The sequence below is a fragment of the Paralichthys olivaceus genome, chromosome 1 (genome assembly GCF_024713975.1).
Source record: "Paralichthys olivaceus isolate ysfri-2021 chromosome 1, ASM2471397v2, whole genome shotgun sequence".
Lineage (NCBI taxonomy): Eukaryota > Metazoa > Chordata > Actinopteri > Pleuronectiformes > Paralichthyidae > Paralichthys > Paralichthys olivaceus.
In genome coordinates this window covers 17295391-17318683 of record NC_091093.1, presented here as the reverse complement: position 1 = coordinate 17318683, position 23293 = coordinate 17295391, and the positions used below count along the sequence as shown (strand labels likewise).

At 40.4% G+C, this 23293-nt stretch overlaps 1 protein-coding gene across 1 annotated transcript; it reads left to right on the top strand.

Annotated features, from left to right (window-relative positions):
- aldh1a2 (aldehyde dehydrogenase 1 family, member A2) lies at positions 1-23041 on the top strand. Its single transcript, XM_069523817.1, has 14 exons — positions 1-142; positions 185-309; positions 8476-8580; positions 9256-9396; positions 9838-9967; positions 12124-12185; positions 12858-12986; positions 14882-14995; positions 18439-18541; positions 19150-19334; positions 19443-19607; positions 20078-20235; positions 21859-21933; positions 22115-23041. The coding sequence occupies exons 2-14, from the start codon at positions 193-195 to the stop codon at positions 22185-22187; spliced, it is 1557 nt and encodes a 518-aa protein (XP_069379918.1). The 5' UTR covers positions 1-142; positions 185-192; the 3' UTR covers positions 22188-23041.
- The last annotated feature ends 252 nt before the right edge of the window (positions 23042-23293 follow it).

The following is a 23293-nucleotide window of genomic DNA, read 5'->3' as shown; positions in this document are numbered from 1 at the left end:
CCTGGCTATAAACCCAGGAAGGAGACCGAAGTCCTGATCAGAAATCTGCAGGAAGGTCCCAGCAGCGCGGCGCAGCAGGCTCCAGAGAGAGAGAGAGAGAGAGAGAGAGAGAGGGACTGAGACAGAGAGAGAGAGAGAGAGAGAGAGGGACTGAGACAGAGAGAGAGAGAGAGAGAGAGAGAGACTGCCGTGATGACTTCCAGTAAGATCGAGATGCCCGGAGAGGTGAAGAGCGACCCTGCCGCTCTCATGGCAGCCCTCCAGCTGATGCCCTCACCGGTGCCCAACCCGGAGATCAAGTACACCAAGGTCTGTTTGTCTCCACGCACCGCGCGTCCTCTGCGCGTAAACACTCCACTTCTCCTCCTCCTCGCAGATATCGCGTGTACTTTCAGCCAGAGCTTATAAAGCTGTCGGAACAAAACTTTTTTTAAATTATTATTATAATTATTTCTTCTCTGTGTGAGCAGCTGAAGTTTCAGAAAGCGAGCAGCTCTCTCAGGTCTGGAGCTGATGAAACCAAAGTTAAGCCTGAAGCTCCGGCTCAGTTCAGAGGAACACTGCGCGGTTTGAGGTGTTTCTGCCTCCACGTGTTCGCTGTAGATCATCATTAATTTATCAGTAAGTGCTGAGAAAGTTTTAAACACGTGGGGAAGATCAAATGTAGCCTATAACATATTTTAGACGTTCTTTTTTAAAGTTTGTTCATGTCATCGCTTGACTTGATCTAAAAACTAGTTTATTGCTTAAAACTATTTAGTGTACTTTTGGCAAAAATATCACTTAGCCTTGATATGAAAATAAAATATTTTTCTCTATTTTCCGTATTCTGTAGTATGTGCAAATGCTCTAAAATAATCATATTTTGGGGGAAATAGATCAAATTATGTATTAACAAAGAGCATGTCATGAACCGAGTAATGCTGTTTTTAAGACTTCATGGTAAATTTTTAATTATATATTTATTCTGCATTGAAGTGGCAGTAGCAGGTCACTGTATGTGTAACTGAATTTTGATAAAACACATTTTTCAATTAAAATCTCCTGTATGGTATTTATATATTACATCAGCCAAATGGATCGATTTTTTTCATTTTTCCATTGTGATTATAACATAACTGAATGCTTCATGTGGTATTCAGACCTTAAATTGAAAATTATTAAAATAATTTTCTGTAATTAAGTCATATCAGGTATCAGTGGTAAAAGCCAGAGCAAATACAGCCAGCATCCTTTTGTGTCTTCTCTGAAAATATTTTCTTTTTAATGATATTAGTGATTGCAGCATTTTTAAACAGTGTGACAATACACATACATACACACAGTCAGGCATAGTGTCATTATTATAATAATAAAAACGTTGATTTGGTGATTAAACAGTTTAAAATTCAATAGGACGTGGTCAAGTAAAAAAAAGTGTTATCAGATCTCTGCAGCCTGATGTGTGTGGGTGAGGGGGGGATGCAGAAACAGCTGGACAAAGAGTGAAACAAAGAACTTTAATTGAGCCGTGAAAGTTACCATTTAAAAAATCTGTTGTCTGAGAGATTTTAATTCAAACATCTGGTCTTAACTCAGGGGGCTTTATGCAAAACCTATAATCTATAGTGAAATGCTTTCACTGTTTATTGCCATGATAAGTTAGTAGCAGTTAACACTGTGGTGTAAGGGAAGCAATAATTAATCTGTCAATCTCTCAATATTAGTTCCTCATTTAAACCCGTGCTTTAAATGTGAGACTTGCCCAAACACTTATTTTAGCAGCCATACGAATTGTTTTGCTTCTGTTTGATACTGTGTCTTCATACTTTTTTTATTAGCACACTTTGAAGTCAATTTACATCATTGGTTTGTGTGGGATTTTTAGTTTGAGGTGTCATCATCGCTCCTGAAAGTGTCTGTTAGCTGCAGTACAAGTGTTTTTATGACTGTGAGATTAAAGGGCACGTCTCATAGAGGACAGATTAATGATAGTGTGGTGTAAGTTCATCCAGTGCTATCATTGCTGTGTGTTAACACATACCTCAGAGTTTTAAGTGCAAAGGGCACGCCGCTGTTGCACTGGAGAGAGGACGGCCGGCTCCACAAGCTTTCCATTCCCTCAGTGCAGAGTGTTGGTTAAACGGGTGGACGCAGTGTTGTACAGGAGAGGAAATTTAGGGAGCGACTTGGTGAATTAACCCCCAGGAATTTGGATCATCCAGTCCCTGTTGGTTAGGTGGACATAGGGGGCAGAAGGGCCCTGATTTATGGGCACCCCTGGCGTGGGCTCTCCTCACACCCTGTTCCTGTTCTCCACCCCACTGACTTGCAAAGGAAACAGCCAACACTGTTCACTGGCCTATAGGGTGTGTGGATGGAAATGCAAGTCTACACTCATAATTTACTCCAACATTGTTTTTGAACCAACATGCATTTAATTTTTTTATAATATGAATGCGACATTAAGCTTTTCCCAACTTTTATAAAAAATTCAAACACCTTGACAAACTCAGTTATTAAGTCCACACATCCATTTCTTTGTGTTTTGCAATGCAAAGATTACATCGGAGCAACCCTGGAAACAGTGATATGGCTGATACAGTATCTTAAGACGTTTGCTTCTATAAGAGCAAAGCATGTGATAAAATATATTATTGCTCCTTGCCCTTTTCACCGAGTCATGAACTGCTCACTGTCAAAGACACATTGCATGATTGCATCAGTGAACACTTTATCCTCCTTCTTTTGTGCATCTGCATAAAATTGGAGTTCAGTTTATTGTTAGTGGTTTTCATATACACACTTTATCTTGTAGCTAAAAACCATGAGAGTTTTCTCCTTATTCTCCATCCACACATTTGTTTTAACAGAAGCCATGGGGGGGGTCAACCGGGTAGAAACTGTTTAAAGGTTGATAGGAGAAGTAAGCCATTAAAAAGAGAGCCAGTTTAGCCTTTCTTTTTAGTGGGTGATCCCTCTGGCCTCTGTGTTCTTTTGTACACAGTCCAGTGATAATAACTTGTTAGAAAAAGACTCTCAATGGGGGGAAATGAGCAAGAAAAGAAATAAAAGCATCTTTCTGCTTTGAAAGAACAGTCCATACATTTTTTTCTTGTGATAAACATGCATGTGTAAAGTGAGAATATCCTGCCCTTTATATTGATAAAATAGAACCTGTTATTGATTCATTTTGGAGAATTTTTAGTGCTAACTTATAAGAAAGTAGAATGGCACTTAGTAGAGCACATACCTCAGCCAATGTCCAACCCACCCCTCTTGAAACCACATTCACTAGATCTGGATTTTTTTTTACCAAATTGCACAAACATTAGTCCTCTAAAAAACGTTTCCCATTTAGATCCATGAATTGTTCTATTAAAATTTTTAAAAAAGGCTGAAAAAAGTCTTATCTTGTAATGTTAAAGAAAAAAAAAGAAAAAAATGCCTGGATCCGCCCAGGAGCTTTAACGTAATCCTGCCAGCTAACAGACAAACAAATAAACAAATGCAGACGAAAACTTAAAAATGTGTCTTATTGTTAAAATTAGTTTTTATTGTAGTTCTAATAGGAGAAAATAGAAAGAGCTAACAAGGACCAGACTCAGGAATGAGATTCAGTGGCCTTGTTAATTGTCTGAGTTACACATCTCTCAATAATCAACAGTTGTAAATTTCCTTTGTTGCTCTTGCTCACTGTGGCATTAATGCAGCCTCTCCATAGGAACCTGTGCAGAACCTGTCCACCAAAGAGCTGTGTGTTTGTAGAGTGGTCTATGCAGAGACATCTACACAGTGTGGATGAATAAGAGGCTCCATCAATCTGTCACTGATTGAGATAGTACAGATGGAGGCTTGGGGCTCCCCGATGCTAGGTGCTGTCCACCGGGGTGTAAATTATGACCCTGTCTCACTGTGTGGGTTAGTGGCCCTGCCTTGCCAGAGCCTGACCTGCAGTTCTGGAGTTTTTCACTTCAAAACCACCATCTTACTGCGATCAAGATCAAACAGAGCCAAAGTTAGGGGATACTGTGCAACTGAATGATTTATCGCAACGAGCACAGCGAGAAACCCCTCCACCCCCTCTCCATGCCTTTGCTTAAACAATCACCCTGTTCACACACACACACACACACACACACACACACACACACACACACACACACACACACACACACACACACACACACACACACACACATACACACTCCAGAACACCTCTTTTTGATTGTGACAGGGCAAGTGTGCACTACCATTAACATGTCCATTGGTGTGAAAAGCCTACCTGCGTAGCGAGTGTAAATTATCATTTTACTAGACACGTCAACATTGTGTCCCCCGTCTCTTAATCACTGTTTAAGGAAGAGCAGTGACAGCGAGGTTACCCTGTTAACTTCCCATACCTTCGGTCTGCAGCCCTCTTGACAAGGAACGTGTAAATCCTTATGTGGTCATTATGAAAAACGCTTGGCTTCATAAATCTGTTGGAATAGGCCCTTTCGCCATGTGAGCGTCAGACACAGCAGAGACACAAGTCTTCCTCGAGACGTTTATTTGTCTGCGGAGAACCGTCACATTTCTTTAAAAATGACTTCCTTTTTGTCCACTGATCCCACGAGTGAAACGATGTAAAATGTTTTCCTTGACCTGAGATTGAAAGAATGGTTAAATACACAGGAAACCCATCAAACCTCAGATGTTCAAAGGAGAAAAAAAACCAGTAGAGAGGAGGAGATGATTTATGAAAATGAAACTGCATGGAGCCTTTGTCTTTTTGCTCTTGCTTTCATTATGATTGCAGATTAAGCACTAATATATTTTGTTTAATAATATCTTTATGTTGAGTGATAACGTTTCTGGCATGTTTGGGAGAGGAGACTAAATTCTGGGATCCATGGATTTCATTTGGATGAATTACTGACATGACAATTTATTGCATAAGAATCTGCCTCAAAAGTTTGTTTTCGTATGTAAAAGATCAAATCTAACATCTTCTTTTTGAGTTTTTTTTTCTTTTAATAATTTACTCCAGTCTGTTGTGTTACTACTGGAAGAAGTGTGAAATAACTGAAAACAGTGAATAAGAAGTTTGTAATTACAGCCTCATGTCAAGTTACTGTTTCTCACATAACTTCTCAGTCAGGACAAACAACATTCAACAGCTTGCCCACACACCCCGACGAAACTAAGACGTTTGCCGTGTCAGTGACAGCAAGGTCGCCCTCGCCAAACCCGGGAGCGCAGGGTGGCATTGTCTGTGGGCGTGTGAGTGAAAAACATGAAGGCTCCATGGTTTCAGACATGTGGGGAGGAGTAGGAGAAGAAAAAAAAAACACACCAGCTGGTCTCCACTTTCACATGCTCTCCACTCACTTGTAACAGTAGTAATTATAAGACTTTTGAAACCCATCCAGAAACAGAGAGGAAATAGAGGTCCTGTGATAGAGGAGGATATGAAACTTCCTGCGCAGTCGAGTGTTGCAGGTGCCCGGTTAGGACTCATGTGGCTGTGGAATCTTGGCGTGTTGTGCAAAAACACGCAAACACACACACACACACATATATATATATATATATATATATATATATACACACAAACACATCTATAAACCCACATACACTCCTAACTGCCCCCTCACACCAACCCACGCCACATCTCGTCCTGTCCTCCCCCCTCGTATCCCCTTGCTTAAAAAAACACACAAGAACCGAGCAGCATTACATATTCCGTCAGCCGTTAGCGACTGAGCTGTGAGAAGAAGCAAAGAGCCAAACAGATGTTTTGTTGGCTGCAGAAACTATTTTGGCATTTCTTACTTCCCATTACAGTTCATTCCTAAAAAAATGAATTCTCACCAAAAAAATCACGCAAACTTGTGCTAATATGAAAAAATGCAGGACAATAACATCATCATATTTTTCGAGGTGCAAGGCGAACAAATCCCTGTTTTCTTACATTATACATAAACGTTGTGCAATAGATGAACAAATTAGCAAACAGGCGCAAAATTACATCTGATTTGAATCTTGCTATCAAACTAACAAACAAACTTTAAAACATGTTTGTTTACATAACTTCTCATCTTTTCATAATCCCCATGGCTACGTCGTCTCTGGAGAATGTGATTGACAGCTTATGCAGAAAAGCATGGGAGTTGCTAAATGTTTGCAGCTGCCCTGTGGGCCATGCACAAAGTCCTGACCTGTAAGCTTACTGCGTAGCTCTCATCCACATCAGGCCTCCTCATTATATTTCAGGCGTCACATATATAGAGCTTTTTTGTCAGTTTTAATGTTTGTTTGTTTTTCACGAGTTCAGCTGTACAAAATGTTAGAACTTAAAAGTTGTAGTTAATTTGTCATCACCACGAGAGCCGAAACCTGTTTATTTTGAAAATGCTGTCATCATCTCTGTAGCCTCTGGATACCAAGTTAATTCTATGAACTCGCTGGCAGCGCAGATCTTTATAAACACGAAACCATCCTGTGAAGTGATAGTAACGACCCTGCAGGGAATGGGAAAGAAAACACTATTTGTCATTTGAAAATGTGCACCCATGCACTTGTTTTTTCATTCTTGTGTTCTTTGCCCCTCGTCCAAATGATCCTAAAAGCAATTTTAAGAAACCTTGAGGGTTGATTTACAACTCGGGCCTGTCATCTTAATCAAGTCTCTCAATGGAACGAGACAAAAGTCTAACACCAGTCCAGGCCCGGAGAGAGGGCCGAGCCAAACGGCGGCTGACAGTTGTCCTTTTCTGGCTGTGATTTAGGTGGCGGCCTGCTCCACTGTTCTCGCGCTTCATCCGTTCTCCTTCAGCAGCGTCCTGTGAGAGGGGTTACGCCATGCATAAAGCTACCCATGGTCTGCATTCTTGCTCAGACTGTTGAGGCTGTCAGGGGGCTCCTCTGATTTAGGGCGCCTCACTTCAGTGGCCCCTATAAATTTAAAAGCTAATTCAGTGCTCTACAGGACTTTCTGTTTTTGTAGCTGGCCCTCTGCTCCTTATCATTACTGACAATTTTATGAAGTGCTCTTAATGAGCGGCAGATTAAAGGTGGCCTCTGATGGAAGGCGCCTGAGAATACCGGGCTGGTAGAGAAGGGAAGCCACTCTGGCCTGTGTCTATCTGTGTGTGTTGCGGGGGGATGTTTTTCTTTTTTTTTGAGGGACTAGTACAAAGGAATGAGTCCGTTAACTCGTGGTTCTGCAGGGTGGTACACGCAGATACTGAGCACCTCAACATCTGCATGTGAGTTATTCATACGCAGAGCCCACGTTATGAACCCCAGAGCCGTGGGAATGAAGCGGAGGAGACGGGCAGAGTCATGTGTTCGCTGCGGCTCCGGAGGTTTTCAGACTCCCTGGCATTTTATACCAACCCAAAAGTAAACACAGCTAACAGTTTACAGCCAATTAAATAGTACTTAGAGCCCGGCGTTTATTGAGGTAAACATGTTGGAGAGTTTAGGGAGGCTGAGGCCAGTGGGATACTTGAACCCTGCTCTCAGGTTTGCTCACAGTGTGTCTCAGCTCATCTCAAGTAGAAGCAGGGTAAGAGCATATGTATACACAGAGGGATTTGTGCCAGCAGATGTTCTCCTTGCACTCTATTTATCAGAGCGACTGACAGCCATTAAAAACAGTGTGTGAGTTGTCTGCCTAATGGATCTAAACATGTCAGCTATAAAGGAGGCTATTTTGGGGGGGGACTTAACTTGCGTAAGATGGAGTTGGGATCTGAAATCACACCGTGCATCTTGTTCCTCTTTTCATCAGCTTATATGAAGGCTTTGTGCGTATCTCACGACATAATTCTCAGTTTGTGATGGTGCAAACATTTATTTTCCTTTTTTGGTCTCAAAGGACGGTGGACGTGTCCTGTTTGGAATCCCAGGCGGTTGTTTAACGGAAGACTTGCTTTAACGCATCACAGAAACCAAGTGCGGCACGTGTTTTATGATCTCGTAAACGAGCAGTGATGTTGTGGAACGTGTGTCTGTATGCTGGGGGTGGGAAGTTTGGTGGGTGGGTGTAGGGGCTCTGCTGGCTGATAGGGATTTATCTGCTCCCACCCCCCCCCCCCTTCCACCATCCACCCACCCCCTTTGTCTGGATGGTGGAGCACTCCCCAGAGAGCAATCCTGGACATGCAGGAATCTGTGTCCAGATTTCCAGAGATTCTCCCATATCCCTTACACAAGAGCCTGGATGTGCTGTGGCTGCTGCCTGCAGAGCTGTTAGTCTTTCACAGCCTCAACTACAAGCACAAGACCGCAGCCAAAATGGTGCAATGAATCTTTGACATAACATCAATATTTAGATATAAAAAGGCTAGTCATTTCTCTCTATCTCATTCAAGATCAACATGTTTTAATAATCCACATGAGCACCTGGTTTGTGTAATGAAGCTATAAAATCATGACTTTTAATCTCTTTTACTCAGGTTATCTTTGACTAAAATACTAAAAACTGCCTTTTTTTTTCTGATGCAGATTTTCATCAACAATGAGTGGCATGACTCTGTTAGTGGGAAGGTCTTTCCTCTCTGCAACCCAGCTACTGGAGAGCAGATCTGCGAGGTCCAGGAAGCTGAGAAGGTAAATGCAGCACAACATTCTCTGTCCCTCTGTTGTTTTTCAGTGAAAACATTGTTGTTTCAGTGGTGGAAGAAATACTGAAATCATTAAGTAAAAGGGTCAAACCTTTCCAGGTAATATCCTAATTTCAACATTTTAAATGTAGTATTTGCATCAAAATGCTTTCCAAGCACCGGCCCCGGTCAGTGTGTTATTATATTATGTTATGATTGTAATTTATGCATGATTATGGGATTGGTTCTCTGAAGACTCAATTGAACCACATTACAAATTGGTGGGTGATTTAATCAGTGAAATGACTCCTAGAATTTTATAGACTCGTCACAATGTTTTTTATACAAAGACTTAATCTGAAAATTTTGATTTAGTAATTTAATACATGCAGTGAGACAGTTTTTCATTTTCCTACAAACTAACACATTGTCATTACTTCTTCATACAGGAGTAAACTATTAGTTTCCTAAGAATTTAGAAAAAAGCACAAGTGTGATAAGAGATCAGGTTATTTGATGCACTGGCTTTTATTCTAGGCCTTTGTGATTTCATTAACTTTGAGCAGAAAAAAATCCAACAGATAATATTCTGGTAATCTGATGTCATTAAAGGATAGATTTCATGAGGAAGCACAAACACACACCTGTTTGATAACTAGTGTGTTTCCCTCCTGTGTCACAGGCGGATGTTGATAAAGCAGTGCAGGCGGCTCGCCTTGCTTTTTCTTTGGGCTCTGTATGGCGAAGGATGGACGCATCGGAGAGAGGTCGTCTGCTGGCCAAACTGGCCGACCTGGTGGAGAGAGATAGTGTTTATCTCGCTGTAAGTTAACTGAGCATTGGAATTTATCTGAATCAATTACTGTTACGTTTTTTTTAGTTTAGAGAATCTATTTCCCACATGGATATAACAGTAAATTCTCTTGTCCATGTGGTTATTACCCTGTTTATGTAATTATTTATAACAGCGCTGTGGCTGCCTATAAAACTGTTTTCCTTTGCTTTTCTTGTTAATAATGCATTTTAACGTCTTCTGCCCAGCACTTTGAGTTACATCTGTGTTTAAAAATACAAATAAACTCGGCTCTGCCTTAAAGAGAACATCTGTAACTGTAACTTAGGGGCTGTATTTGTACTTTAGTGTTATCTTTGTGTCTTATTTCGCCCATGGGAGAGTGTAAAGGCAGGAGCAGTATGGAATTATGCGAGGATCACAAGGATATATCACATATTTCTCAAACGTCTCTCCCCCATCTCTTTTCAGACTATTGAGTCACTGAACAGTGGGAAGCCTTTCCTGCCCACCCTGTTTGTGGACCTCCAAGGAACCATAAAGACACTGAGATACTTCGCTGGATATGCAGACAAGATCCATGGCACTACCATTCCTATGGGTAAGGTCCCTGATTGAGCTCTGCAGCCGAGTTGAAATGGACTAAGGAATGGTGATGAGAACAAAGATGAAAACAGACGTGTCATTTATGAAAAATCCCTGGTACGTTATTGGGGCTGTATATCAAACCACAATACTTACTGTGTTTTCTCTAAATGAAACAGACAAGCACCAAACGATGGTTGCTTGGTTAGATTCTTAGTTTTATTTACTCATTCAGTGATCAGATGTGGCTTGATTTTAACCATTGTTTTGTGAAATGAGGGTAACTGTTCATGTAAAAGTCGTAGAGATGGATGAAACAAAACGCTGACATGTTGTCGTCTTTTAAGTTAATAGGATCCAGCTCTTACAGAGTCAAATTAACATTCATTTGGTTTTGTTATGCTGCATTTCTGAACCACTAGTCCAGTATTCACCTTCTTTAAGCTCTGTTTTGGTTTCCACCAACTCCAGATTGAAACATCTGGCCCTTTAGCTGCTGAATGATGTTGTACTATGTTCACAGGCTGGATGTTGTCTTTCTCTTTCAGTCTGGGCTTTTAGAGCTTTTTGTGAAGACAATTACTTGCTGTTTGCTTGTTAAGAACAAAAGTTTTAGAGGAGTGAGAGTGAATCAAAAGATGTTGTAAGATGCTGAACTGCTGATTTGATCAGTTCAGTTTGTTCACTCCTAGAATTATTATTTTCTCAACTGCTTAAGACATTTAAGTATTGTATTAAAAACATTTTAACCTTTAATCTTACAGGTTTATCACAAAAAATTGTATTGCTTAAAGACAGAAAAGCCTATTGAGTTTTTTATATCACTACACAGCAAAACTGTAGAGCTGGGAGACACTGTCAAGTCCGATTTGTATTTTACAACAGCCATTGTCATTTGATCCATCTGTATTGTGAAGTATTAATAGCCATAAAGATATTTTAAGGCATATTTATAAATCAAAAAAATACGTTTTAATATAAACGATACTTGTACCGAGCTAAGTTATGCATTAAATCGGTGATCCATCCAAACTTTATTGTCCAGAGGAGGCCAGTGTCGTCCCTCTGAGGCGGCTGAATGTGGGGGTGTTAGAGGGGAAAGTTGGCTGTCGGTTTCAACAGGAAGCACAAAAAACGAAAAAAAGACTACGAGAGAGGACATGGGAAACCTCCTGATACAACTGTATTGTCCCTCTCAAAGCTTCTCTCGTACACTGCTGCCAAATCAACCATTGTGAGCATTTTCCCAGGGCTCTGGTTGAAGCTTTATTCTTCTTGTAGACTTTCAGAGGAAATAAAAAAGGACATTCCCGTCGTCTGTATGATGTAAGGCAGTTAATAATCGTATTTGTTCACCTGTCAGGATGAGGTGCGGCACATCTGTCATCAACTACCTCTTGGCATTTATTCATCCTTTATGATATGAATGTGGTGTTAAATTTAAATCGACAGTGTGTAATGAATAGGGAGCGTCATCATGTTGAGCACCTTTGGCTACACATTGTGGTATAGTTTACGTTGCTTGTTCCAAATTGAAATATAAGTCAGTCTCAGACGTCATACTTTCAAACAAACCTCACAGATACTCAGACGCTTCTTGAAAATCTCATGTCTGACATGGTCAGAGTTTCATCCTGCAAATAATAAAAAAAATTATAAAAGGCTGACAGCTTCAGGATCAACCTTAACTTCATCTCACCATGCAGTTTTATGTTTTCTACTTTGATCATTCCAGTCCAAACGCAACATGAAGCAGTGTTTCATCAGCTGATAACTGAAGTCACAAATTTATACACATATTTCTCAATATCAATTGTTTTTGTGGACCATGAACAAGCATGGCACACCCTCAATAAGTACCTCCTTTTATTCAAGTAATGCAAGAGGAATGAATAAACCTTTCCAGCATAACACCCATCTCTATGACCTAAAACACTCACACACACATGCCTGCACTGTTGGATGCTCGCTACGAAATGTAATCTCTCACCAGGGTAAAGTAACCATGGAATGTTGCGTGTGGACTCACTTACAAATTAACATGTTGAGTCAACAACACCGGGGGTATCAGGTGGTGACATTTTTCATTTGTTTGGGGTATTTTCAAGCTTTAAATTGCTAAAGCTAAATGTGTATGTGTGTGTGTGTGTGTGTGTGTGTGTTCCCCTACAGATGGAGAGTTTCTGACATTTACCAGATATGAGCCCATTGGAGTTTGTGGACAAATTATCCCTGTGAGTATTTCCCTTCCGACAAGTGACATGCATGATGGATACACACAGGCATAAAATATAAAAAACCCTAGATAAGAGTGAATTGGCTGAGTCTAAAAGAGATTCTAGTGGTCTTTAGTCTTGCCTGTTTGTTGTCATTACATTCTGCATTTTCCAGTAATTCCCTGACAGTCACTGTTTATTCGGATAAATCCTGCTGGTAAGCCCCCAGAATGACTGTGCCAGTGAGTTTGAGTAATAGGGAACGAGAAGCAGAGGACTGAGCCGGGGGATTTGACATAGTGGGTTTGAGGAAAGGAGAATGGTGAGAAAGGGGGAAAACATCAAGGAGAAAGAGACACAGTTGATTGTGCAAGAGTGCAGAAAGCGTGTGGTTCTACGTTGAGCCCCATGGGCTCCTGTATAAAGCAGAAATAACACAGGCCTGTGTGTTGTACAGTGATACGGGTCTATTGCACATGTGTTGCAATTTCCCGGCTTTCTCAGAATACTGTGGGAAGTGAAAATATTTTACAAGTACCAAGAACCTTTTCTCACTTGACTATGTTTAGACAGAGTAAAAATGAGAGTAAGTGACTTAAGAGCGATGAGTTATTGAGCTTGACTTGTGACCACCCAGTGTGTCAGTCAGATGCATGATGTCTTTTTCCGTTGTGTGTGTGTCACGCACAGTGGAACTTCCCTCTGATGATGACAGCGTGGAAGCTGGGCCCGGCGCTCGCATGTGGAAACACTGTTGTCCTGAAACCTGCTGAGCAGACGCCGCTCACCTGCCTCTACATCGCCGCGCTCGTCAAAGAGGTAAAAGACAAGAATCACTTAACCAACAATGTTTTCACATTTGATCAACATTTTATTTGGAAAGACTGACGTTAATATTCCACTAACTGAATCAAAATCACTTAAAGGTTTCAGTTTGCCAAGAACACAGTGTTCAGTACAAATTATTCTCTCCATTTTTTCAAATTCTCACCTGCCAATCTAGAGCATTATTTCTGTCTGTAATCCTAATTTTAATGTAAGGTTTACTCCAACTAACAAATTAGCATAAAAGCTAAAAGGTCAGTTCATCCATATCCAGTCAGGGATATTTTGGGGTTCCCATGCCCTCTCAGCATTCCCCTCTGAGAGAGAGAGAAAAGTTAGCGAACTGGAGATACCCTCCCAAGTAATGTTCAACTAAGTTTGGTGAATATTTGTTTTAGTTATTTTGGGCATGCACAGATGAACACACACACACACACACACACACACACACACACACACACACACACACACACACACACACACACACGCACACAGATTAAAATCTCATATTTTTGCAGTTAATACAATAAAATGGAGGTGAGCAGAACTTTCCAAAGTTCCACTTATCACCAACATGGCTTTAATGATGCTGTTGAACAACAGTCCTGTTGCTCACGAGAATTTACACACTGCTCTGTGAACAGTTTTCATAGGGGCTAAGAAAAATGTATAAACATGCATTAACACATTTCTAACAGTGATTCAAATCACCATTGTCAATGTAGCTTTTAGCAATGGAGCAACTCTTACTTGAGACTGAGAGCATTGTCATCAGATCAGCTGTCATTCACAATACTATACTTCCCTGTTAAAAGACCATGAAAGCCACAGAAGTATAATTTATTATTTCATGTGTGATATCATAATATATTTGATCTAAATCATAATAAGGATTCACGTCAGCCTTAGACTTGTAATTCTAAGTTGGAGGTATTATGAATTTCTGACTCCAGTGATTTCTCCCATGTGGACATAATAACAACAGACATGCCAGGACCTATTGGCAGAACGGCTGCAAATGCACCACCGCTGGCAGCTCCATCAAATTAAATCCAATATTACTACTAATGCAATCAGTTCAGCTCATTTTATAGGAGCGATGTATCTGGTTTCACTTGGTAACAAATTACTACAAATACGTAACACAACAAAATGAACTAAAGGTTAGCATTAGGGCTAACACCTTGGAATATAACAATCCCAAATTGGAATAGAGGACATTGTGCTGCTCTTACCATTCTGCCAGCAGTGCATGAGTGCAGCATTAACCCTGTGATTATAAAGTTTAGTACCAAACTGAACATGACAGATTGAAAGCACCACTGAAATGAATGCAGTCAGAATTATCATGGTGGTATAAATACTGTCCACTTAATGCTGTAGTTTGAACGGTTACGTCATTTCACTTTTAAAACAAGCTGCTTAGTGACTTAGTGATCCCTCTGAAACTCAACAGTTATCAATGCTGACACATAAGTCTTGTCAAATTGTGTTATGAAATTTAATAACAGAATTTCACGAGGTACGTATAGTTTTAGAAAAGTGAATCTTAAATTCAAATCCAAGGTAAGATATGTGCATAACACAACATTGTCGTCCATTCTGTCAGTGCAGTCATGCACCATAGAGGTAAACACAAAAGGAACAGCGCAGCTCTGCATATTAATAAAACCACATAATGTTGTACAAATGTCAGTCTCCACATCCTCTCTGGCCTCTCCTCTTTTTGGAGACTATCTGTCTGTTGCCTTCGACTTTTTGATGTTCTCTCCATTCTCTGCTAGTAGGGAGGTTGGGTTGGGTCCGGATTCCCCCACACTGCCTGTGGTTTTGCTTGGCTCTGCTGTCATCTCCGCTAAAGCTTGTTTCCTCTCATATTGTTTTGACAGGCCGGGTTTCCACCGGGAGTCATCAATATTTTGCCAGGATTCGGGCCAACGGCAGGAGCTGCAATTGCTTCACACATGGGCATAGACAAAGTGGCCTTCACAGGATCGACTGAGGTACGTTTTCTCTCTGGTCGAGTGGCTCAGATCAACACCTGCCTACTGCTGACTTTTGTCAGCGAACACAAGTGACACAGTGACCAGCATGTGCAGAACATAAGAGCAGGCTGGGTAATTATGGGACGTTGTGTGCCTTTATTGAAGTCTAAATGACAAACAAATGGGCTCTTACATAAGCTGCGTGCCCTGTCATTATGCCTCATGACAAGGGGCTCAGATTTTATCTTGCACACATGCACATATTTGCAGTGTCGAAAGCATACAAACACATCTCTCTGAAAACTCCCCTCCACGGTCTCTGCTGTATTAATGGACCTCCGCACTGCCGTTCATCAAACTCACAATCAGGACGCACACACAGCATTAACCCTTGTAGTCCTGCAGAACAGGGGAGCAGTTAATAGAAAGCCAAATCGTCAAGGACACACCATGTTAGGTGTTGAGCGCTCAGAGGTGTTGAGCTCCAAATGCATTCTTCTGGCCAGAGGTAACAGCAAGAGTGACAGCATGTTCCTTTTCTGCAGATCATTTATAAACATGTTATATTTAACTACAAAATATCCCTCTGGTAAAAAACATTTAAAGCAATTCCAATGTGTGATTTATGTTTTGATGTGACAGGCCTGTAACTCACATTCATGCATCTTAGGTAAATGAGCCAGGTCTATAAAATATTTGGATCTGTCGTTTATGGAGATATCTGTTAGCGCCGTATTTGAGAAGCAGTGCGTATATATTTATTGTGAGCCACCTCTGATTAACCCTCATAGGTAAAGACATCACAGATCACTGTCCTTGACAAGGAGCCAAACATTAACAATTGCAAAGTTAGACAGTGTGGTTTATCTTAACTTTAACCTGAATGAATGTCAGAGAATAGGCATGACATCTATTTGAACAGCAGATATGACGATATCTGCATTTTTCTGACTTTTCTTTTAACGCCAGCAAGACATTTTCATTTATTTATTTTAGAGAATTACTAGCATTGGCTTTAGGCTCAAAATCATAGATTGTATGTAAAGATGGACAAAATGACAGTCCTCCAAAAGTGAAGCCAAAGCTTCTCCATCGCCACCTGCTGGCTGGCTGCAGTATGAGTCACAAATTGAGCCTCCTTCACAGTTATGGATGGGACACGAGGTAAAATAAGTGTACAAAGTAAGTACACGAGACCTCGCTCCCAAGCCTGTGCTCCTAAGCCTTGTTACTGCTCAGGCTCTGGCTCCAAATGTCCTGATGGCAGCGTTTGTACCCCAGATATTTTGGCTTCATTTCTGGAAAGTGATGCGTCGTCCATCTTTATATAAAGTCTTTGCTCAAAACACTGCTGTGAAAATATAAATCCAGTTGCTAACAGGACCCTAGAATCTTGTTCTCACGTCACCTAATTTCAACAATAGAAAAAAGAATATTTAGTTCTTTCCATTTATTTGATTTCTTGTATGCTAGTGTGGTTTTCTTCAAAATGTCTTTACTTCAGCTACAATCATTTAACTTTGAATTGAAAACTTGCAGATAGAAAAATACAAGACAATCTGAAACATGGTATCAAAACATGACAAACATGATTAACATAAAAACAGGGTCAAATATGTATTTACTCTCTGGCTCTTTGGTTTCATCTAAACTGCACCTCAGCTGCAATCACCGATTTTCTTTGATTTAAACATTGCCACAGTTATTAATTAGAAAATTGAATGTTTTACAGATATTTATCTCATGTATGAAATGTATTAATATTTGATTGATGATTTTCTATCATGCTGTAACATAAAACATGAATTCTCTCTCTCACACACACACACACACACTGATTATGTACACCTTCTAACATAAACATCTTCTTTGTTTTATCATCTCATCTTGATTGAACGTTTCCTTTGTGAACGGCCCCGTCTTTTTTTTTTTTTACTAGTTTTCCTGTTGTTTCATGTGATCTGGAATCAATTACTGAGGCAGTGCTGTGAGAGACTGCTGATGCCCAGACAGTGAGTCACCACGCTGTAGTAGCAGTGGTGGGGGGATAGTAGCCATCACAGCATCTCCAGCTCACAGGGTGGAGAGCAGTAGTGTAGCTACAGGTGGATTTTAGGACCACAGCTCATCTTCATACTGACTCACATGAGACTGAGTCCACATGGAGGAGTCAGGCAGCCGTGCGTGTTTCCTTTACCCTTGAATAAACACACGCTAACCTCCCGCTTTGTGTTTCTGATCAAAGACAGACAGCACACATAAAAAAATGAAGCAGAGCCAAGTACCGTCTTGTTTTTATATATCTTATATACTGCGCCATATATACCAGCCACAGCACAGCAGTCGGTTGATTCTGTCCTGTTGTTTTTGATTAGATCTCAGTATCTTGAAGATGAGTCTTTTCCATGTGCTTCCATCTTTTTTTTTTTTTTGGGTTGGACACTGAGATGGTATTTTTCCACTTTATCCTGTCAGTTCGCTTGGAAAATAAAACAGGCTGCATGAGTAACAGGAAGATGAATACTTGTTTGGGTGTAGGGTTGTGAGGGAGGGTAGTGTGTGTCTGTGTGTGGGGGGATTCTCAGGCTTGTTATCTGTTGAGTCAATATATCATGACACTGAGAAAATATCAGCTAAAGCAGCTGTTTCATTCTATTGTCCCAAAAAAATGATAGTTAGTTAAAACATCTTATTTTTTCCTAGTGCAGTTTTGCATGTGTTCTTAATTAGTATCATGCTTATGATACTTGCAGGATCTGTATCAGGAATTAGTGAGATATTCCTGTACTTTCCTGTGACAACATTTAATTTATTACAGTTTTCCTTTATTTAACATAACAACCACATATTCACAAAAACTATTTGTAGCTTATTCTATTGTTTTATCAGTTTTATTCTATTTACATTAACCTACGATAAAACTGCAACTTGTCATTTTTACACTTCAGCTTTTCGTATCACTACACAACAACTGTAACAAAGTTGAATGTAGATGATGCTCACTGCTACACTACTACACACATTTAAAATGATATAACGTGCATTTGGAAATAGTCAAGCCAAAACAATGCTAAAATTAAAACATCAGTGTGGTCCTTGAGGTCAGCAGAGACCCCTGTCATAGCAACCAGCTCCTCTTCCCCTCCGTCAGTCTGTCAGTCAGATCACGGGACACCACAAACACATCTTGTGGTCGCTTCTTCCTGCCCTTCATGAGACATCACACACTGTTCAGGCTAAAACATCCTTTTATTATTCCTGTTGCTGTTCCCAAAGACCTGCAATGGATATTCGCTCTGTGTGTTTGCTGAACTCATGTTTCAGGTGGTCTACCGGTGCATTCCCTGTTTGGAGCAATAACCAACCTCTTTAAGCTTTTTTAATGGCTGCAGCTGATTTACGGATCTGGCTGCAGGCCTGCATCTCTGCAAGTAAACCTCAGATGTGTTTCCTTCCGGTAGGTCGGCAAGTTGATCCAAGAAGCAGCTGGGAAGAGTAACCTGAAGAGAGTGACGCTGGAGCTGGGAGGAAAGAATCCCAACATCATATTTGCAGATGCAGATTGTGAGTTTTCAAGTTGTGTTTTATTACCGGCTCTGTTCACCTGTGGCCTTCACCAGGTGGTCGACCACTATCACTGTTTACTTAGGTTTTGTGTCCCACTCTCAGGCACTTCATTGTGTCGAGTAAGAATCCTGAAATGCTCAACTGTTTTGTAGTGCTATGAAAACTGTGGATGGATGGGTTTCATATAAACCCTATATGGCTCACCAAACCGGGGGTGCTGTGGCTTTCAAATGCTTTCAGCAGCCGTGAGAGGGGCTCCCCAAGGCCTGTAAATCAGGAGAATGGACCCTGACTCAGTCGGGTGCTCCAGCCGAGACCCATAAATCACAGGGGTGCGTTAACCCTTAGCGGGCAACAGCAGGGTCCTGTCTCTCAGGTGTCAGGTATCAGATTTGTACAGGACAGCTCCAATACATATTGAGGCAAATTTTGTAACTATACACCTTGTAGTTATTATATGTACGTAGCATATGTTACCATTACATTTTGTTTTTAAGATCCCAATTAAAAATATATTTCTTAATAATCAGACTTGTTTTTGTTAAATCATTTCAATCAGGCTGTTGTTTTTCAAATAATAAGCGTTGTTATTTTTTTTCCATCAGTGGATTTGGCGGTGGAACAGGCCCACCAGGGCGTGTTTTTCAACGCAGGCCAGTGCTGCACAGCAGGCTCTCGTATCTTTGTGGAGGAGCCCATATATGACGAGTTTGTTCGGAGAAGTGTGGAGAGAGCCAAGAGGAGGATAGTCGGCAGCCCCTTCGATCCCACTACTGAGCAGGGTCCACAGGTGAGTGAAGAAAACAGATCTATCACTTCCTGAAACAACAGGCTCGTTTACTTAATCTTTCTCCTCTGCCCTGGGTTCTCACATCCTCTCTGTCATTCGCCTCCACAGATCAGTCGGGAGCAGCAGAATCGTGTGTTGGAGTTTATCCTGAGCGGCATCAGTGAAGGAGCCAAGCTGGAGTGTGGCGGCAAAGCTCTGGGCTTGAACGGGTTCTTCATTGAGCCCACTGTTTTCTCTAATGTGAGGGATGACATGCGAATCGCCAGAGAGGAGGTAAAGAGCAGGGATTATGATTTTACCAGCACAACTAATTCATATGAAGCTCTGTGTAACACACAAATGGTTTTATAGAATGTAAACTAATTGTAGCCACTTATATTCTGTTGGGTTGTTTATCGTATAGAAATGCATGATAAATAAATAGTTTGTCTTGTGTTTTGTCTGACCTGCAGAGTAATGAGCCACTAGGTTGTTAAAAATGCAGTAATTCCCTCGAATATTTGATTTTAAGTATAAAGTAGCAAGAATATTACTACCTCTAAATTTCACTTAGAGTTACTTTCCATTAATGGTAAAATACATAGTATAAAAGTTTAGCTCTGAACTTGTCCTTAATGTCTTCTTCTTGGTTAATGACCAATACTACATAGCTATAACAAATAATAAGAAATAATGAGATAAGTAGCCTAAATGAAAAGATTGAAAGTTAATAACAAACCTGTCTGTTATTGATGTCTTTACAGATTTTTGGACCGGTCCAGCAGATCATGAAGTTCAAAACTATTGAGGAAGTGATAGAGCGAGCCAACAACTCAGATTATGGTTTGGTTGCGGCTGTTTTCACCAATGACATCAACAAAGCCATGACCATATCCACAGCCATGCAGGCCGGCACTGTCTGGTAAGCTTCATCTGCCGTCTCTCTTGAGCTGCAATCAGGAATATTTTTCATGTGGGAAGTATCAACCATGTCAGGCATCCAGAAACCATAAACTGGCATCGTGCCATTTTACTATCATTACACAAGCCGCAAAGAAATGTTTTCCTTCCTTTTTTACCTCAGCTCAGACATTCTAGATGTAAGAATATCAGAAGTAATGTGCCAGTGCAAGACAACATACAACATAAACTGTAAATGTAAACGGACACCCCAATTTTATAATTTGTATAAATGAAATGGTCATAAAATGTTACTTCTTGATTTCAGCTAAAATTATTTTTGTTTCTTTTGTAATGACCTGCAGATGCTCATGAGAAGGGCTACAAGTATAACTAACATGCAGCATCTGCCAAGAAATTTTCACAACTTGTCATCCTTGACTGCGCTCCTCGCTTAGCTAAGAAAACATTTCTCTGCCTCGTCCTTCATCCTCGATTCGGCCTCAATCACCCTCCTACTTCTCCTCTCTGTCGAGGATTTCCTGTGAAACATTAAGGACCAAGCCATCATCTTGTCTTTCTTTACAAATCCCATCTATTCCAAACATTTCCTCACCGCTGATACAGACCACAGTGTCCACTTATGACTATGGAATAACATGTGGGATCGACAGACAACCAGCTGGGTCTCCAGTTGATCTGATACACATGTCTTTTGCATCATCTGTTGATTCTGCTAATGTCTCGAGGAATTAGCTTCAGACTTTCCTCTGATATTAAGTCATAACATTGTTCTCATTGGTAGACGTCTCCATCTTGGCTTCACCGTGACACTCACACACACATCACACAGCTTATCTTCAGTGCACTATCCTGTTGGTGTCTCGTTTCCAGTTACTTGTGTAAGAAATAGTCATGTGACTTTTAGATCACCATAGATACTAAGCAAAACCACATTTCCACCATTTCCAGATTGGTTTTTACCAAATAGAATATATATTCAGGTTTACATAGCAGGGTCTGATTATGACTCATGTAATCATGTCCACTATGTCATATGTCAGACGTTATTCTGCGACTTTTAATACCCCAATCTGAAATAGTTCATATTCAATACTACCATTCACCATTTTGAGTGTTTTCTTTCCAATTTTGCAAAAGCTTCAACTCTATTTACTAAACTTTTTCCATCTTGTTTACACTCAAACCCATGTTATAAATCATATAAGCAGTTAGCAACTGCTTGTAGATGTTGCAAAAAGCCGCGAATAACCCCAGTAAGACGTTATAATGCTATTAAGACATACAGATGTCTCTGTAATATGACTGTGGTCAGAATACTACATATGTATTAATTTGATTATTGCTTATTTTGAGTATGACCTTATTCGGGAAAAGGTAATCTGAAAATGTTGCTATTGGGTTAATATCAGAATATTGGGTGGAACTAGAGGAAATTCCCAGATGCTCAGTAACCACTCCTAACCCTAACCCTGAGGGTTCATGATGACAATATATTTTTCCATCAGTCTTACTAAATGCTGTTGTAATTGTTCTGCTTTAGACACAGTTATTCACCGTTTTACAGTCATAAGCCACATTAGTCAAATGCACAAGAGTGATCAATGTTTTGTGTGTTTCCCAGGATAAACTGCTTCAACGCGCTGAGCACACAGTGTCCATTTGGAGGATATAAAATGTCTGGCAATGGACGTGAATTGTGAGTATCACTTGGTCATCTGCCAAATGCAAATACACAAATTTAACACAGTATTACTAAAACTGACTCTGTGTTTTTAAAACTCACCAAAATTGCTTAACATCACATACATTTTTACCTCAGAGTGATAGTTTAAACAGAATGAGCAGCATTGTCAGTATTTCCTTTTGTCTTTTTTCAGGGGAGAGAGCGGCTTGAAGGAGTACTCAGAAGTGAAGACCATCACGATGAAGATGGTCGCTAAGAACTCTTAAGGAAGCATCTTCCTCATCACTGAGCTGCCTCTCGCTGTTGGTCCATCCACAGTGGCAAACCACATTAACCATCAAAACGAGTTATCTCCGTGGTAACTACAGGCTGTGACCACTTGCTGCCCTCTCAGTCCCTCCATCAGCTCCACCACTGCTCACCACAGGCAGTCATCCAGTCCCCGTCCAGCTCTGTCCACCCGCCTTGAATCTGTGGACTGTCTCTAGTCTTACTGACAACCACTGAACTACCCCAGTACTGTTTACCTCCTCCACTAACTACACTAAAGCACTCTCAGAGACGATGGGGGAGGCTGTTCTGACTGCAAACCCCATTAACAACCAGCCGCTACACCCCGATCCTCACTCCCCAGATGCTGGATGCTCAGAGACTCAGTCGCCGCACTTGCAAACAACCCTTTGCTAGCAACTTGTCATGTGTTGGGAGGCAGTTTTTTTTGTACTGTGCGGTATGATCCTCAAAAACCTCATGTGTCATTGTCTTGTTAGAATTTATGCAAGCATGTCAGCTCATTCAAGACCACTGATGTTGTCAGACTCAGATATGAATTGATAAAATGTTAATTCAGAATTGAAATTGATTTCTAATTGTCTTTGTTTATATTTTAGCTCATATGACTTAACACTGTATGTCAAACCTTTGGATTGATGTAAACGTGGAAGATTTTAACCTCTTAAAAGCATTTTACTTTCACCTGCTAAAAGAGGAGTAGATGTATTGTAAACATTTATGTAACTGATTTTCATTGTCAATCTATGTTTATGTTTATACAATCTTATCCTATAAAATTATAAAATGACCATTGTTTTTTTTCAGTAAAAACTTTTTTCCTGGAAAACCTCTTTTTTCTCTGAGTGATCTCTTTATAAACAAAATCAGTGGCATTCAGGCTGCGGTATAAATATTCACATTTCATGTTAATTAACAACAACAACTGATTTCTCGTATTTTAAAATGTTTGTGTGGTTGCAATTTACTAAAATATATTTGAATTATATGTAAATGTTGAACACACAATTAACTAAGCAGTACAGAAAAAGTATAATAAATAGAAACGTGGTTAAAAAGAGAATATTTATATTTTTGTAGA

What these genes read in the sequence shown, in the direction of transcription:
- aldh1a2 (XM_069523817.1), top strand. Translation starts at nt 193, where the DNA reads ATGACTTCCAGTAAGATCGAGATGCCCGGAGAGGTGAAGAGCGACCCT. An exon ending in CATATTTGCAGATGCAGATT is followed by an intron (nt 18,542 to 19,149) that starts GTGAGTTTTCAA and finishes TTTTTCCATCAG; the next exon opens with TGGATTTGGCGGTGGAACAG. An exon ending in TGCGAATCGCCAGAGAGGAG is followed by an intron (nt 19,608 to 20,077) that starts GTAAAGAGCAGG and finishes ATGTCTTTACAG; the next exon opens with ATTTTTGGACCGGTCCAGCA.